A 13,376-nucleotide genomic window follows, 5' to 3' on the forward strand; every position below is an offset into this window, starting at 1 on the left:
TGTACATATGCATTACAGGACATAGCTCTACTAACACATATACACACTTGGCATTGTGTGTGTGTATACACAGCTATGGACAAGTTACACACTTTCAGCTCAAATTCTTTTTTTACAAAAATCAGTACATAAAAGAAGACCAGCAAGACTTGAGAGGGATTTAAGAGAAAACGACCAAGAAACTGTATGAGAAAAACAAGTGTAAAAACTTAACATGGTCACTAGACACATATCATTGAATACTGACCTGTACCCGCGCTTCTGTTAAATCAAGACGCATTGCCAGCTCCTCTCTGCAGAAAAAGCAGACATAACAGAGGTCACTATGTTTACATTGTAGCTACACGTCAGAATGAACATTCATTTCAGAAGGGACATGACTTGTTCTTTAAACTCTTCTGATGACATCACAGGAAATTATATTACACAAACGTTGCCCATGAGAATGAGCCATTGAGCATCTTTTAAAAACATTCTTTATTATTGCTCAAGGCTCTGGCATATTAGCAAACAGTGACTGGTAACAGTCACTAGCACAAGGGTTTCAAAACGATCAAAATCTTAAGCCACGCTGACTTTTAAACGATGGGTGGTTCGGTAGGTTGAATTACAGGTGTAGTACGAAGCCGACAGTAGATTTGTGCAGCAGGATTGGGGTAGAAATTGTTAAATATGGCGTCTCTGGTAATGGATTTTATATACGAACATCCGGCAGCCTGATCGTGTAGGACAAGCAGAATATTCCCTTTGATATTTGGCAGTCCCATGAGACCTCATGGGACTCAAAATCAGCCTACGTCTGCATGTACACTATAGATGTATACTGTCATGTGCTACATTTCAATCCATTACCTTCATTTGTGCCTGACTGCTCATGAGATATCTGGCATGCAGGCTCCAAAGGATTACTCAGATCCATCAAACACTTCTCAGAGCTTCAGTGGGCCAATCAGAGCCCCGTCATACTCTGGGGCTGTTTATTGTCCTGATAAACGACTCAGAGCACTTTCTGGATCTGTGTGTGTTGAGCTTGGCTTTTAGAACCCATTGGGTTTGTTAGACTCTGGTATATTAGGGAAATTGATCCAAAGACAAGACCAAGCCTGGTATAAGGATTGAAGGAGCTTTATTCTTATTTTTAATGACCACTCAAAAAGAAACGCAAAACATCAAGTAATTTGGGCAGACCTCAAAAACGAACCTCCCCAGCCGTTAGACCATTTTAGGCTGATACATTCTCAAAAAAGCCTTCCAAAAACTTTTTCTAAATGATTGTAAGTCTACAACAAAAATGTCCTCACTGGAATAATCAAGACGGTTTATTTTTCCCTACTCTTTGGGAATTAATCAAACATAGGACTTTAACACTGAGATTTTCCAATGGGATTGCGCCATTATAAAACGCTTCTGTGAATCCGGCCCACACTCTCTCTCTCTCCCCATCTCTCTCTTTGTCTCTCTCTGTCTCTCTCTCCCTATCTCTATCTCTCAGTCATTAGCATTCCTCTTGGCAGTTCCAAAGTTCTAGTTCAACAAGCAGAAAAAGGCACTCTGGCAGGCCACCTTTAAATGGTTGAGAAGATTTTCTGGCAACTGCCCATCACTCAGAGAGTCTGTCTAGAGTTCTTTCTCCGATAATCGTCTGGCTTGACTCTGCTTGGTGGGGGATATGACTACCTCCAATCTTACAGGCTCTGTAGACATTGCTGAATCTTTACTGAATGTTGTACATACAAGTGGAGGGTCTCACTCCCTTTTAACAGGACCAACTTAATTTGTTTGTCCCACTTTTGAGGGACAAGGTTAAGTGGCCCCAAACACCGTCCTTTACAGGGGACCTGATCCTACATCTGCCCCACCACTCCACTGCTTCTCTGGTCGCTATGCTCTCTCACATCACCCCATATACTTGTTCCTCCTCTCAACGTAGGTTTTACACTTTCTAATCGCAGACTCACACCTACCATTTGCCTTGAGCCAAGCATGCACTATTTTACCTTCCTGCTCTCGCTAGCTACGACTTCACTACCCCTTTGTGCTTTCTCCTACTTCAAGAACTCCCCATGATGTGTTCATACTACCATTGCCTGATCTCTTCCAGCTACCACCTCCTGATGTCTTCCTCTTACCACAGCATGATTTCTTCCTCTTACTATATATCCTGGTATCTTCCTCCTACCACTGTCTGAGATTTTCGGCATACCACCTACTGATGTCTGTTTTCAATCACCAGTTCATGTCTTCCACCTACCTCCTACTGATAGCTTCCTCCTACCACCTTATGATGCTTCCCTCTACCACCTGATATCATCCATCTACTACCTGCTTTCCTCCTATCACCTCCTGATCTGTCCCTCCTAACACCTTTTGATGTTTCTTCTTTTACACCTATTGTTTTCGCCATCCTCCACTCCCTTATTTCCCTCTCCAAACTCCTGCCACTACCTCTTTCCTGGATCACCAATTTGCTCCAAACTACTGCAACAATCTCCTTCTCTAAACGTCCACAAATGACCTTCCTGGAATGCCCTTTTTAAGAGCTGGTGGGTCCTCCTGTTTGTCTAGTGTGGGTGTTAGGAGCTGCATGTGTATCCTTATTAGTGAGCCTGTGTGATTGATTGCTGTGGAATTGCCTTTCCCCCGACACATTTTGTGTGGCGTACATGTCTTAGCGTGTAATCCACATGATGGCTAGACAGTGGCTTTAAGAAATTAACCTGTCAACTTGGATTCCTTGTCCATGTGAATCAGTGCATGTTTGTGGGCCACCACTGATCAAAGCAGAGCAGTGTCTGTTGCAGCCGTCGGATGTAGAAACCATGTTAAGAGTTATAATACTTTAGAGTTCTTAGGATGGTTGTGGGTGAGGTTGGGGCCTATAGATTGGTGAATCTGCTTGGGGAAGGGTTTCATTTTCCCACGTGAGATAGGGCATCACCTGGCAAGACTCTTAAAGGGCACAGTAACACTATTACTTGGGATATGATTGTCTCCTGCCCCATGGTGGGGGCTATGCACAGGTGATTCAGAGATCCTCCACATACGGCCCTCGGGCCATCGTCCACACGCTCAGAGAGGTCAATGGGCTCCTTGGTCACCCAACTAGATGTTCCCAAAACTAGCCTGGGGACTTTGTCACAGCTGTGTTAGGCCCACTGCATCTGCTGTTCGACGCTGACTGATGAAATGTTACAAATAGATGTCTAATCCTGTAGCGGATGAGGGATCCAACATGAGGTGCCTCCTTTCTGTTTTGAAGATAAAAAACACTGCAACACGAGACTCCTCACACGCTCCAGCTCTTTAACTTTCATGGTGATCACAATTAAGAAATAGAGGTTTGGGCACTATGCTTTCGCAGAGGCAGGGGAAACCCTGTGGCGCAACCTTCCTTGTAGGCTCAGAAAGGTGTACCTGAGATTTTGGAAACAACTTAAAACTTTATTTTTCAAAAAGGCTTTTGATACTTCGTTGTTCAATGACCACACAGCTGAACAACTGCCCGCAAGGATCTTGGATGCGCTGTGTTAATCGGGGGAGGGGGAAGGGGAGAGGAATGTTCAAACCAGCACTGAACAGCAGCTTGACCTACTGCTAGGAATATTATGAATTGTGTTGACATGAGTTTCTTTCCTTAGTCACGTATCTCATGTCTTGGTTGCTCCTCATAGCATGCACTTATTGTGTTTCAGTTTCCATGTAAACCTGTCTTTGGTACATATCCTTTGTTATTGTGTTTCAGACCTGCATACCCTGCACGTGTTGATATATGTGTTTCTATGTCTATTGCTGTTCTCTTGCACGTTTTATTTATCAAGTGCGTGTCCTCTAGTACTTTCCCTCTACCGCTCCCCTGACACTTAATTGTTGGAATATTCTAGGCTGTGAGCGATCACCCCCCCCCAACTACCCCTGTCCATTTGCTCGACTCAACCCCCTTAACTTGTTTTGTGAGGTGCCTTAACGGCTGACCTCCCTTTCAGAACACCTTTGTGGACATATTTCTGATGTTTTTGGGACTCCCTTTCCTTTCCCTTTCTTCCTCCCAATCCCCCTCACCCCAAAAATAGGTAAAAAAAACCTGTGTGAAACTTTTTCTAAAGGCCTTTGTGACAGTTTGTTTTCGTAACCTCTTCACAGTCCCTTTCCTGCTTTCAACCCATGAAAACCCATGTGTGAATGTTGTGTTTTTAGTACCTTTCCCTTTTACAACTCCAAAAATAGGAAAAGAAAAACTTGCTGTAAAACACTTTGTAGAAACCCTTGTGAAAAGGTTTCCCTCACTGCTCCTCAAAACAGTTATGGGAGAAGTGGATCTCTTTGGGGGCATGTGATCGTTGGGTGCTGACGGGTGGTCAGCAGCAGGTGATCGGAAGGAGGCAGAGATGGAGGATGCAGCAGAAGGCGGAGAATAGGAGGGAGCAATGAATAAGCAGATGCAGTGCAGAAGGAGGAATACGAGGAGGCTTATATCAGCAGCAGGTAGTGTATGAAGAGGTAGTGGAAGAGGAGAAGGTGGCCACGCCGTAGTTGGAAGTGGATGGAGGTCATCTGGAAGCGAATGCAGAACACGAGATGGAAGCGGACATGGGGCAGAAAGAAGAAGGGCAGGAGGGGAGGGTTGACGGTGCTGGTGATGTTGGAACCTGTGGCGAGGAAAGTGTGAGCCAGGGAATGCGACAAATAAAAGGGTACTGCTCCTTCACCTTCTGGCCTGGGTCCAGGGTCGGACTGGGACAAGAAATAGGCCCGGACACCCAAGAAAAAGTGGCCCACCCCTCATTTCAAAAAAGTGGCCCACCCCTCGCCTCAAAAAAAGTGGCCCTCAAACCATCATCCGTGAATTGCGTCAATTCATGACTTTACAGAAAATGCTACTTATGGAGGGTTCATGTGTCTGTTACATTACAACACATAAAATAACATAACTTTGCATACAGTTCTGTGACAGGGTCCACAGCTCCGAGCAGGAGTAGCATGAACACGACCTTTCACCCCTTGACAAAACAGGAAGTGGCATCAAATAGCATTGCTTCTAAGTACACTACGAAAAATATGGTTATGATTTCACTAATGTGATATACATTTCATACAAGAATGGATCACCATATGTACCATTAATATCTGTCTGTATAGATCCATATTGTCAAATTACTGTGAAAGCAAGCAGACGTCCAAGGCCAAATGATAATATGTTATTGTATAGCACTTACGCTTAAGCTCTTTTTTATAGAACCAATATGCATGCAATATCACCTAACCTGTGTTGGTACTCATGTATCGACCTCAGAAGGATGAAAGGCTGAGATGGTTCGAACCTGCAACCTGCAGATCACACACACATCGCAGCAGCGAGCACTCAACCCACTGAGCTATCAAATCAGCTAGAGTAAAATGAGCAATTATTCTGGAGTGTGGATACCAGATTTAACAGCAGACCAGTTTAGCTCATCTGCATGTCTGGTGCAAATTTGGCTGCATTTCATGCATGCATGCATCTACTTTTCAGGCTTCAGAGGTTGGCATAGTAGGGAAAGCAGTGTACTCATAGGACATTGAATACTCTGAGCACTCATTACCTCATACATGCAAACAAACATTCTGAACAGCATGCCAGGGAGATGGGAAAAATAGCCACATTACAACAAAGCATTCATTGTGGCACAATGAAGTCAATGGTAAGCCACTTGATGTGCTATCCCACACCAGTTGCGCCCTAATGAACTACCCAATACTTTGAGTATTGCCATAGCTCCAGTGTTGTGCGGTTGTGGTTAAGTGTGGTTTTGGGTTCTGTTGGGAGTGTATCTGAAAACAGAGGACAGGAAAAGAGAGTTGGAACCCTTCTCATATGTCACCCATGGAAGTTTATTCCAGCACATTTAGAACCCCTTCATGGCCATTCTAATAGAAGACCAGGCAAATCCCTAAAATGGTGGTGGTGCTGCTATAGCCTAACAGGGACCTTTTCTAATTCTATACCACAGTAACACCTGAATCCCATTGGCTGTTCCTGATAGTTCTTAATGCTTCCACACTCCAACACACTTTACCAATCTACAGAATGAAAGTGTAAGTGTTGTGCACAATCGTAGCAAATGATTCAAAGTCATAATTGTGCAGTCTATAGCTGCATTGTATTGATTTGCCTTTGACTGAAATAGAGTAAACCACAGTATGGCTATGTAAGCAGTTATTGCTTTCGTCTCCTTTCCTGCCTTCACCACCACAGTTTATACTCCAAGATGTAACACTGTGTTTTTTTTTTCAGCCCCAATGGTTGAAATGTTTTGCGTCAGGCAGGTGAAGTTAGCTGGAGTGTCCCCCCAATGCATTATTTTATTTGTAGTTCCGGGGGTGGGGTAAACCTGGTGCTGTTAGCACGCGCCTTAGCGGGGCTTCCCGGCACTGAGTGGGAGAAGGCTGGGAGAAGGGGAGGAGGTTACTGTCCCTGCTTGCAGCAGATTGGCGACAATTCCCTATACTAAACCCTTCTGCTGGCCCCCTAAGCCTTAGGCCTGTATCCTGCCACATCCGTCTATGCCAAGCATTGTGGAGCAGCCACTCTAACACGTACAACGCAGTGCTAATCTCCCAAGCTAGCCCAGGGCGATTCGCTCATACACACGTGCAAGCATTAGGACCACAACAGTTACCCATATTTTGGGGGGGTGAGGAGAGGAGGTTTCGGATGCCAGGTTGGAATGAATGCCAGTTAGGGCCATGAGGCAACTCAAGGCACCCCCCCAGCATGGCCAACTAAGCAGTCTGGTCTTGCACTGCAAGCCATCCCGTGTCCCCCCTCAAGAGTTCCACCTACCGGATCGATCTTCCTTCGTGTCAACTCAAACTGGTAGCCTATACATCACGGCTACATCCGAGGGACGGGACCATTAATTAGCACATAACTAGGCTACCATGCCCCACAGAAAGCCTTGCATACGTTTAATGTTTAAAACTCCCCCATTCCAACACCCTCACGTAAGACCAATTACATCCAGCTGGAATCAAGGCCTTTCTTTGGACAAAAACACTTTTTTATTTTACACGCCAGCAACCCCCCCCTTCCCAGCAAACCCCCCCATGACTGCGTTTGCGTGCACACCCACCAGTAAAACTGAACCCCAAACACACTGGATACAAAGAAGCACCCACCACAACGGTGCCTGCATAATGCAAACACGTGATGCTATGGTCAAATATTTGTACACTGTACACAAGCTTTTAGGCACAAGGATTTTGTCAAGTGACTGAGGATACAGAGATGGAATGTCTTGTATGATCGTAACAGAGACAACGGCAGAAAAAACATGCTATTACTGCAACTTGCAAAAAGCAAAATACATAGTCACGGTTATGGAGGGAGATCCGGCCTACCGTACCATTGGGATTGGTGGTCTTCCCCCGTGGGGTCCCAGGCAGGCACTCTATGCCTCCTGAGTCCTGAGTGGAGCGAAGCGGACACAGAAATAATTCCGATGAAAGCAGCTCACTGCTGCAAGTTGCAACCTATGGTGCCGGCGGCAGTGGCGGTGTGCGGCGGAGAGGCGAGCAGAGTCTGTTACAAATCACTGGGAGGGAGCAGGCCGGGCTGCGGCAGTCCCGCCCAGCCCTGCCGCTCCCTCCCAGTGTTTTGTAGCACTGACTGCTGCTGGCGCCAGGGTGTCGTGGGCCAAGGCAGTTAGCCACCGGCCCGCCGCATTTATCAAAGAAAGGTAACACTTCAGTGTTACCTTTCTCTGCATCTGCGACGGGCCGGCGGCGGGGCTGCAATTGCAAAGGATCTGTAAGTTATTTACTTACAGATCCTTTGCAACTTGCATCCGCCCGGCGAGGCCGAGGCCCTGGGGGCTGGTTCTTGAAGTGTGAAGCCCACGCCTGGGCTGAAACCGGCCCACGTGGGCTTCAGGAACCGGCCCCCAGGTCTCCGGCCATGATTTTGCATCGGCCACGGGCCGATTGGCCGACGACCCAATCCGACGCTGCCTGGGTCACACATGGGTGTGGCAGTACTTTTTCCTGCATGATTGGAAGGTACTGACAGAGGCACGTGAAGTTGTGTGCAAGCTCCACAGTAAGAAAGGCGGCAGGGCAAGAACACATAATTATGCATAGGGTACAAATACGATGTGTGCTCACATTTCACAGTGGCATTCACTCACTTTTAATATGCATGTGCAAGCCACATCCACAACTGCCATCCTGATGTAGAGAACGTTGGAGAAAGAGGTCCAGAGCCAGGGGCACTGCTGCAGCTATCAGGCACATGCTGCCTATCACCTGGGGTGACATGTATGTGAACGGAACATTCCGGGGTTTGACAGATTTCATGCAACTGGAGGGAATACCATGTGGGCAGTTCCTGAGATATATGAAAGTAGCAAGGGTTGCCAGGCGCAATTGGTGGGAGTGGCCTGCCTGCTGAGCCACAGTCAAATGCTTTTTTTTACATTAATGTATGAACTACAGGATGGATGGAGACCTGTGTCCAGGTTGTTTAAATGTCTTCTGGATGGTGCTGGTGTTAAACTTACTAAATTGAAGATGCGCTGGGAGGCTGATATAGGCTTGGAAATCACTGACAGGCAGTTGACACTGGCATTGGATTTCGTAAAAAATGTATCACGCAATGCCAGATTCAGACTCATTCTGGTGAATGTCCTTCACCACACGTATATGACCCCCTCTAGAGTGGTCACATTTTAAAAAGATGCTCCTTCTAATTGTCCCTAGTGTGGTCAAGATGATGCTCATCTAATGCACATGTTTTGGGAGTGTGTTGTGATATAGCACTTTTGGTCCCGAATTAAACAAATTTGTTTGTTTGTTTATTTATTTGTCAAGCGTGCCGGACCGGACAGGTAACTGGGCGCCACAGCATAGAAGATTACTTCAAGCTTAGTTACAGAATGAGGACAAGTGCAAATATAAAGGCAATACATAATCAACAGGTCTAATTAGTGGATATACAAAAAGAGTACGTAAATATGCATAGGGGTAGGGAACAGGAGTCAAATGATCACAGGTACATTGTATATTGTCAAGCAAGGCGGTCGTTAGAGTGTAGACATGTGAGGATGTTTCATCTGAATTTGTAGTAGGATTTGTCTTTTCTGAGGTCAAGTGGGAGTGCGTTCCATTACTGGGCTGCCTTAACCGGGAAGCTACGTCCACCTGATTGTTTTTGTCTAAATATAGGTACCAGAAGGCAATAATAGTTGGCAGTTCTAGTAGGACAAGGTGATGTTCTTCTGACTATTCTTTCCGTCAGGTATGGTGGGGCTGCATTATTAAGGCACTTGAAAGTAAGTGAGGCTGTTTTGAGTGCAATTCTATCTCAGATTTTTAGCCAATGATGTTCTTTTCTCAGGTCAGATATATGTTCTCTAGTGGGAAGGTTCAAGGCCGTTCTCAAGACATTATTCTGCAGTATCTGAATTTTATCTGTGATGTATTTATTGGCTCCTAAGTAAAGGGCATTGCAGTAATCTAATCTGGACAGTATAAGGACATTGGTGAGGATAATACAGCAAACTTGAGTTAGGAAAGCTCTGCATGCTCTAATAAGTTTGCATGTGTAAGAGGTTGAGGACGCTAGAGAGTTTACTTGTTTCTTCAGTGTTAAAGTTGAGACAAGGTAAAAGCCTAGCATCTTTACTTCTTTAGATACTGTAATTGTATTACTGTCAATGTTAAAAGCAGAATAGCCAGGGCTGAGTTATTTTAGATTGGCGGCGGAACCGAGGAGCAGGATCTCTGTTTTCTCATCATTCAGGCAGAGGCCATGGGATGCCATCCATGCCTGAATGATAAGGTATATTTTGTTTACTACGGCCGTAGAATGGCCCGAAAGGGGAATGAGGATCTGAGTGTAATCTGTATAGTTAGTGTAGGTGTCCAAATTGTCAAATAGATGCTTGGTAAAGATATTATACATAGTTGGTGAAACTCAAGAATCTTGGGGCACACCACATGCTGTTTTAATAGGATCCGCTGCTGCTAAAGTGGAGAAAACTGTAATTGTTCTATTATCTAGAAATGACTGGACCCAGGCTGTAGCCTCTCTTGAGAAGTTGGCAGTCGATACCAAGTGTTTGTACAGGACTACTTGGTCCACCAGGTCAAAGGCCGCTGGCAGGTCAAGGAGGAGCAGCATGGCAGTATTTTCCTTGTCGTTGAGCTCGTCAATTTGTGTTTTAAGATCTATTAAGGCTGTCTCTGTGCCATGTTGTGGTCTAAAGCCAGATTGGCAGGAGCCTAGGAGATGATTGGTTTCAAGGTAATGCTGTATTTGCAAATAGGCCACTTTATCTATTATCTTGAGGATGAAGGGTACTGTAGTGATGGGTCTGTAATTGGTGGGGATAGAAGGGTCAAGAGTTTGTTTCTTACGGAGAGGCAGAACCCATGACTCTTAAAGGAAAGTTCCGGGCTTTTTTTTTTATTGTTCCTATGGTTCGACCATGTGTTTTTAAGCATAAATCGGTAGATCGTAGAAAACTTTCCTATGGACCTCACCCGACTTTTCGTCCATTAACGCACTCGAAATCAGCCGCCATTTTCTGATAATCCTATCCTTTCCCCCCATCGCCCTGGCTCACCTGCTTTTGCGGCACTAAATCATATCCCCCGCCTCTGAGCCTGTCATCAGCAGACGCGTACCGCCCATTTCCCAACGCCAAAGCACGTCTCGTGTCAACAATCGCTGCGCCTCAGCTAATGAAGTGTCGCCATGGAAATGGCAGGACGCCTCTTTCCTCTATAAGTATAAACACACCGTTTCACAACACACAGCAGCAGATTTTTGATTCCATTCCTCTCTCTGTGTTACTTTGAGTATTCTGTGACACGTTTCTGTGCTCTGGTCAGCTACCTTCGCCGCTTCTAGGCCTTGTGAACACCTGTACCATCTCAGTAAATTATTTTACTTTCTTTACCACACAATGGCTACAATAATGCCGTATATGTACGAGCCCGAGTACACCGAGGAGGAACTACTGGAAAGGCAAGCACACGAAAACGATGGGGATTCGGACGGCAGTTGGGAGGACCAGTCAACGGATGAAGAGCCTGGACCATGTCGCATGGACGGCGTCTCCACCTGGTGCACGTGCAATCGGTGCAAGCTAATGCCAACTGAGGCGGAGAACTGCTGCTGCCGTGAAAATTCCGGGTGCTTGGCCTACATTTCGGAAGGCGAGCCAAGTCCGCAATGCATCACCGAGCTGCCAGAGTTCAGGGAAGCCTGCCTCTCACGGACCGTGTTGAGGATGATGATGGTGCTTATGCACGAACTTCGCGGCACTGTTCGTCCGCGTAATCCGAGTAACGAGTAAGTATACTCTGGTTGTGATGTCAGTGATGCCACTACTAAGTGATGGTCGTCTCCCACATATAAAATTACATCTACATATCATTCGAATGCATGTAAATTGGTTCCATATTGTGCATTTTCTAGATAGAATTTTTTTCAAAGCAGAATGACATTTTTTACCTGAATCGACAGTGATAAGAAAGTTTTGTCATTTTAATACAGTTTGCATCTTTCATTTTCACAGGTGGTACAGGCTGGTGGCCTATCGTTGCTTCACTTGGTGGCTTCACGGGAGGCTCGGACACCGCGTTCGGAGAGTAATACCTGCCTGTGCGGTACTTGCCATTAGACAACATTTCCCCAGTGACAGTGGACAATACCGCGGATTTTCCCTGGATGTGCTGCAACCGGAACTTTATAATGTGTAATGTTTATTATTTATGTTCAATTGAAATTAAGATCTAAAATAAAACCCAACATATATTTTAACAATGGTTGTTTTGATTTTTTAAATGAATCTGGTGTGTCTCCATTGAATAGTCTTCCTGTGCCTTGTCTTGTCACACCACATGTCTCCGGCCAGCATCCTCCCTCACGCTGGCCGCCCACCTTCAATCCACACATAACCGTCGAACCCATATGCAGCAGACATACATATGTTATTTTGCGGGTTGGCATCAAGCCTCCCGGCCTTGCCTCCTCCCCCAAAAATACTTACCACACCACTTTGTTCAAGCGTTGCCCCCTGCCTTCCATGTACTACATCCTTCAGCCTGCCTCTTACATGCAGTTAGATGGCCTCTCCTTGGTGAGGCCCTGCGGCAAACGAGTCTTGTCTGCACGACCACCGCCCCAATCCACCCCCCCCGCCCTATCAAAGGCAGTTCGCACCGGGGTACTTGCGCTGGCAAGTGGAGCTGTCAGGGAGCGATAAAGGCCAAGAGGTGCCAAAGACCATGTACACTTCAAAGTGGTCTACAGAGCATGGGCTGTTGTTCCCATGTCTACCTCCAGACCCCGTGTCTCCTGCCAAGCATCCCCCTCACGCTGCACGGCCCCCTGCAATCCACATAAGTGAGTCTCCATTCACGAGTCTTCCTGTGTCTTGTCTGCACGACCACCGCCCCAATCCACCCCCCCGCCCTATCAAAGGCAGTTCGCACCGGGGTACTTGCGCTGGCAAGTGGAGCTGTCAGGGAGCGATAAAGGCCAAGAGGTGCCAAAGACCATGTACACTTCAAAGTGGTCTACAGAGCATGGGCTGTTGTTCCCATGTCTACCTCCAGACCCCGTGTCTCCTGCCAAGCATCCCCCTCACGCTGGACGGCCCCCTGCAATCCACATAAGTGAGTCTCCATTCACAAGTCTTCCTGTGTCTTGTCTGCACGACCACCGCCCCAATCCACCCCCCGCCCTATCAAAGGCAGTTCGCACCGGGGTACTTGCGCTGGCAAGTGGAGCTGTCAGGGAGCGATAAAGGCCAAGAGGTGCCAAAGACCATGTACACTTCAAAGTGGTCTACAGAGCATGGGCTGTTGTTCCCATGTCTACCTCCAGACCCCGTGTCTCCTGCCAAGCATCCCCCTCACGCTGGACGGCCCCCTGCAATCCACATAAGTGAGTCTCCATTCACGAGTCTTCCTGTGTCTTGTCTGCACGACCACCGCCCCAACCCACCCCCCCCGCCCTATCAAAGGCAGTTCGCACCGGGGTACTTGCGCTGGCAAGTGGAGCTGTCAGGGAGCGATAAAGGCCAAGAGGTGCCAAAGACCATGTACACTTCAAAGTGGTCTACAGAGCATGGGCTGTTGTTCCCATGTCTACCTCCAGACCCCGTGTCTCCTGCCAAGCATCCCCCTCACGCTGGACGGCCCCCTGCAATCCACATAATGCCACGACATATACACGTCATTCATTCACAAACACACCCCTGTTTCCAATCCTTTATAACCCACTTCATATTTCTAATGAGAACTTCTTTGCGCGTTGCTAGTCAACCCGTGAAGGTGCTGGTTATCTGCTCTTCGTCTCTGTGAACTTCCGTGACCACTTCGAGGAAACT

The 13,376-nt window shown here is 46.7% G+C and overlaps 1 protein-coding gene across 1 annotated transcript in view; it reads right to left on the reverse strand.

Moving 5' to 3' along the window:
- Positions 1-13,376, reverse strand: part of LOC138480523 (aristaless-related homeobox protein-like) — a 130,204-nt gene that overhangs the window by 25,856 nt on the left and 90,972 nt on the right. The window contains exon 2 of the mRNA XM_069612281.1: positions 248-293. Within this exon, the coding sequence (XP_069468382.1) occupies positions 248-293 (46 nt within the window). The remainder of the gene's footprint in view (positions 1-247; positions 294-13,376) is intronic.

This window comes from Ambystoma mexicanum, chromosome 5p, assembly GCF_040938575.1.
Source record: "Ambystoma mexicanum isolate Mex_15411 chromosome 5p, UKY_AmexF1_1, whole genome shotgun sequence".
Lineage (NCBI taxonomy): Eukaryota > Metazoa > Chordata > Amphibia > Caudata > Ambystomatidae > Ambystoma > Ambystoma mexicanum.